The 2,575-nt window shown below is 38.5% G+C and overlaps 1 protein-coding gene across 1 annotated transcript in view; it reads right to left on the bottom strand.

Moving 5' to 3' along the window:
* Positions 1 to 2,308: 2,308 nt before the first annotated feature.
* Positions 2,309 to 2,575, bottom strand: part of LOC102834702 (olfactory receptor 13A1-like) — a 17,165-nt gene continuing 16,898 nt past the window's right edge. The window contains exon 2 of the mRNA XM_006867504.1: positions 2,309 to 2,567. Coding sequence (XP_006867566.1) covers positions 2,309 to 2,567 — 259 coding nt within the window. The remainder of the gene's footprint in view (positions 2,568 to 2,575) is intronic.

Below are 2,575 nucleotides of genomic sequence, written 5' to 3'. Positions count from 1 at the left end.
TGATAAAGGTGATCAACTTAGACTTTTACTACCAAAAATGGGAGAGGGAAGGTGAAAAAAGGCACGAAATCCATACTAGAGAGTTTTTTACATTCATTTTTTTTTTTTTTTATGAAATTCTAAATCATGTGAAACTGATGTTTGGTGGAAAAATTCAGAATAGTAATTCCATTGAGAGCTGAGGTAAGGGTTTATGGGAAAGCACAGGAGGGAACTTCATAGGATGGTTGTCATGTAATGTGTCTTGATAAAAGTTTGAGTTACAGCTGTATGCATTTGTCACAACCCAGCAAAAGTACCCCTACACTTATGTATTTCTTGTTTGAAAATTTTACTTCAAAACTAAAAAAAGAAAAAACTATTGACAAATGTTGAACTCTAATAAATGATAGGCATGCTGAAGTACTTATGAAACGTACTTATCCTTGAAAATTGCTTTGAAATATATAAAAAATTAAAATGGATGAAAAGATGAATAATAATGCAGTATCAAATTAACAGAATAAAATAGACAATGTGTACATAGGTATTTGCTGTAAATTCTTACAACTTTGCATGTACAGTGTGATATTCTATAGCTTTTAAACATTGCATAACAAACTGTGAAAGTTATAACTCTGGACACAAGGCTGAATCTATCTTGGTGGTCAAGATTAGCACTAGATGTAGGTTTGCCAGTTACAAGGCGTCATGTCACCCAGTAGGAACCCTATGGCTCTATTTCAAAGTGTTAGAAATGAAAGAAGAAATAGATGTAATGATGTTCAAGTTAAGTTATTGGATTTAGAGATTGTCTAGATACAGAAGCTAAGAAAGAATATCAAGAATTTTTCAATAACTGACTCTTTCAACTAGTTGGTATTGAGGAAACTGAAGATCTACATGACCTCCCTGAAATATTTCCAAAAATCTACAACAGCTTTTTGACCAGTGTAATCAGTTGTAGAGGGTAAGGTCTGGACTGTAGAATAAATCTGGGATCTGAGTGTGGTGCTGTAGAACACGTACTAAACTGTTAACCTCTATAATGGCACACTAAGCCCACCTTTGCATGCTCCTCAGAAAACCTATACCAGGTGTCTATGAGTTGGAACCAACTTAAAGACACTCAACAAAAACAGTGCTAGCTGGGCAGTTTTATAAATGGGTCCAGGGTTAGGTTAGGACTATAACTATAAATTTGCACATCACTGTCAAAGATTGATAATAAATTCAGCCAGGGAACACATAAAATTTCTAAGAAAAAGGAAGAGAGATAGGCTGAGGCAATGAAGACTATCAACATTCAGAAGCTAGAAACAGAATATAATCTGTGATCGCAGTGGAAAGGAAAATGAGGAAGAACTGAACCCATACAAACAATGTTCAATGAAATTTGTAAAACTAAAGACAAAAGACAACTCTTACTCTAGACTCATTGAGGGAGAGGGGTTGTGTGCTGGCAGCTGGAGGCAGACTTGCAGAGTATGCCCTTTGATTGTTTGAATGGTTATATATTCCTGAGTGCTTCGGTGTACATCCAAAAATAAAAAATAAAACACCACAGGGAATGGAAGCAAATGCTGTTGATTGATGTACATGGAGGGGGTTGTAATCATTACAATGAAATAAAATACAATAGGATCAATGTAAATGTTATGTTTTCCCATGTAAACTATCATTCATTCACAATAAAAACTTTACAAAATAATAATAATTTTTTTAAAAGACAACAATTTCCTGCTATGGTACAGATTCCAGCTGAAGAGTGATGATAGCTTTTTGGAAGGGAAAAAAAATAGAACTATGCCTCTCTTTGCAGGTCTTACGAATGAAGACTGGGTGTCATATGTCTTTACCTCTCAGACATGCCAGGGCCAATAACTCTCTCTTATGGTATGAGCAACCACTCCTGGGTTTAGTGGTACCACGCCAAGGAAACCAGGTAAAAACTAGGTCTATATGAGGTCTTTGCAACAGCATTTGAAGAATTCCCCACATTGGAGTTCACAAAGTAATGTGTTCAGGGGGCCTCATGGCAAAACCCTAACTCTACCCTAAAGGGGGTGACAGGACACCCTCTACATAAAGCCTTGATGTTGGGTGACAAACCTCCTCACTCACTGTAGCCGGGGTGACATCAACAGAATCAGGAGTGAGTAAACGTACAGCTGGGCAACGGATAGAGGAGAATCACGTTTATTGCAAATCCATCCCATTAGCCATTAGTTACCTTCTTGCCCATTGCCTCTTGCTTCTCATTATCAAAGACACATTTGAAAATTAACAAAATAGACACTAGCATAATTCATGTGTCCACACTCTTTCCTCACCAGGAGGCAGGGAACAGTTTCTGGAGAGCAGCTTTCACATCTTTGTTCCTCAATGTGTAGATGAGCGGATTCAGAGCAGGGCTGACCGCTGTGTACAACACAGTCACCACATTGCCATTCTCCATTGAGGAACCAGAGCCAGGAAGGAAGTAGGTGTAGATGACAGTGGAGTAGTACAAGCTGACCACCAGGAGGTGGGAGGAGCAGGTATTGAAGGCTCGGCGCTTGCCCGAAGCTGAGCGGATGCGGAGGATGCTGGCCAC

Source organism: Chrysochloris asiatica, unplaced genomic scaffold, assembly GCF_000296735.1.
Source record: "Chrysochloris asiatica unplaced genomic scaffold, ChrAsi1.0 scaffold00105, whole genome shotgun sequence".
Classification (NCBI taxonomy): Eukaryota; Metazoa; Chordata; class Mammalia; order Afrosoricida; family Chrysochloridae; genus Chrysochloris; species Chrysochloris asiatica.
The sequence above is the reverse complement of the archived record's forward strand: the minus strand, read 5'-3'. Positions and strand labels throughout refer to the sequence as shown.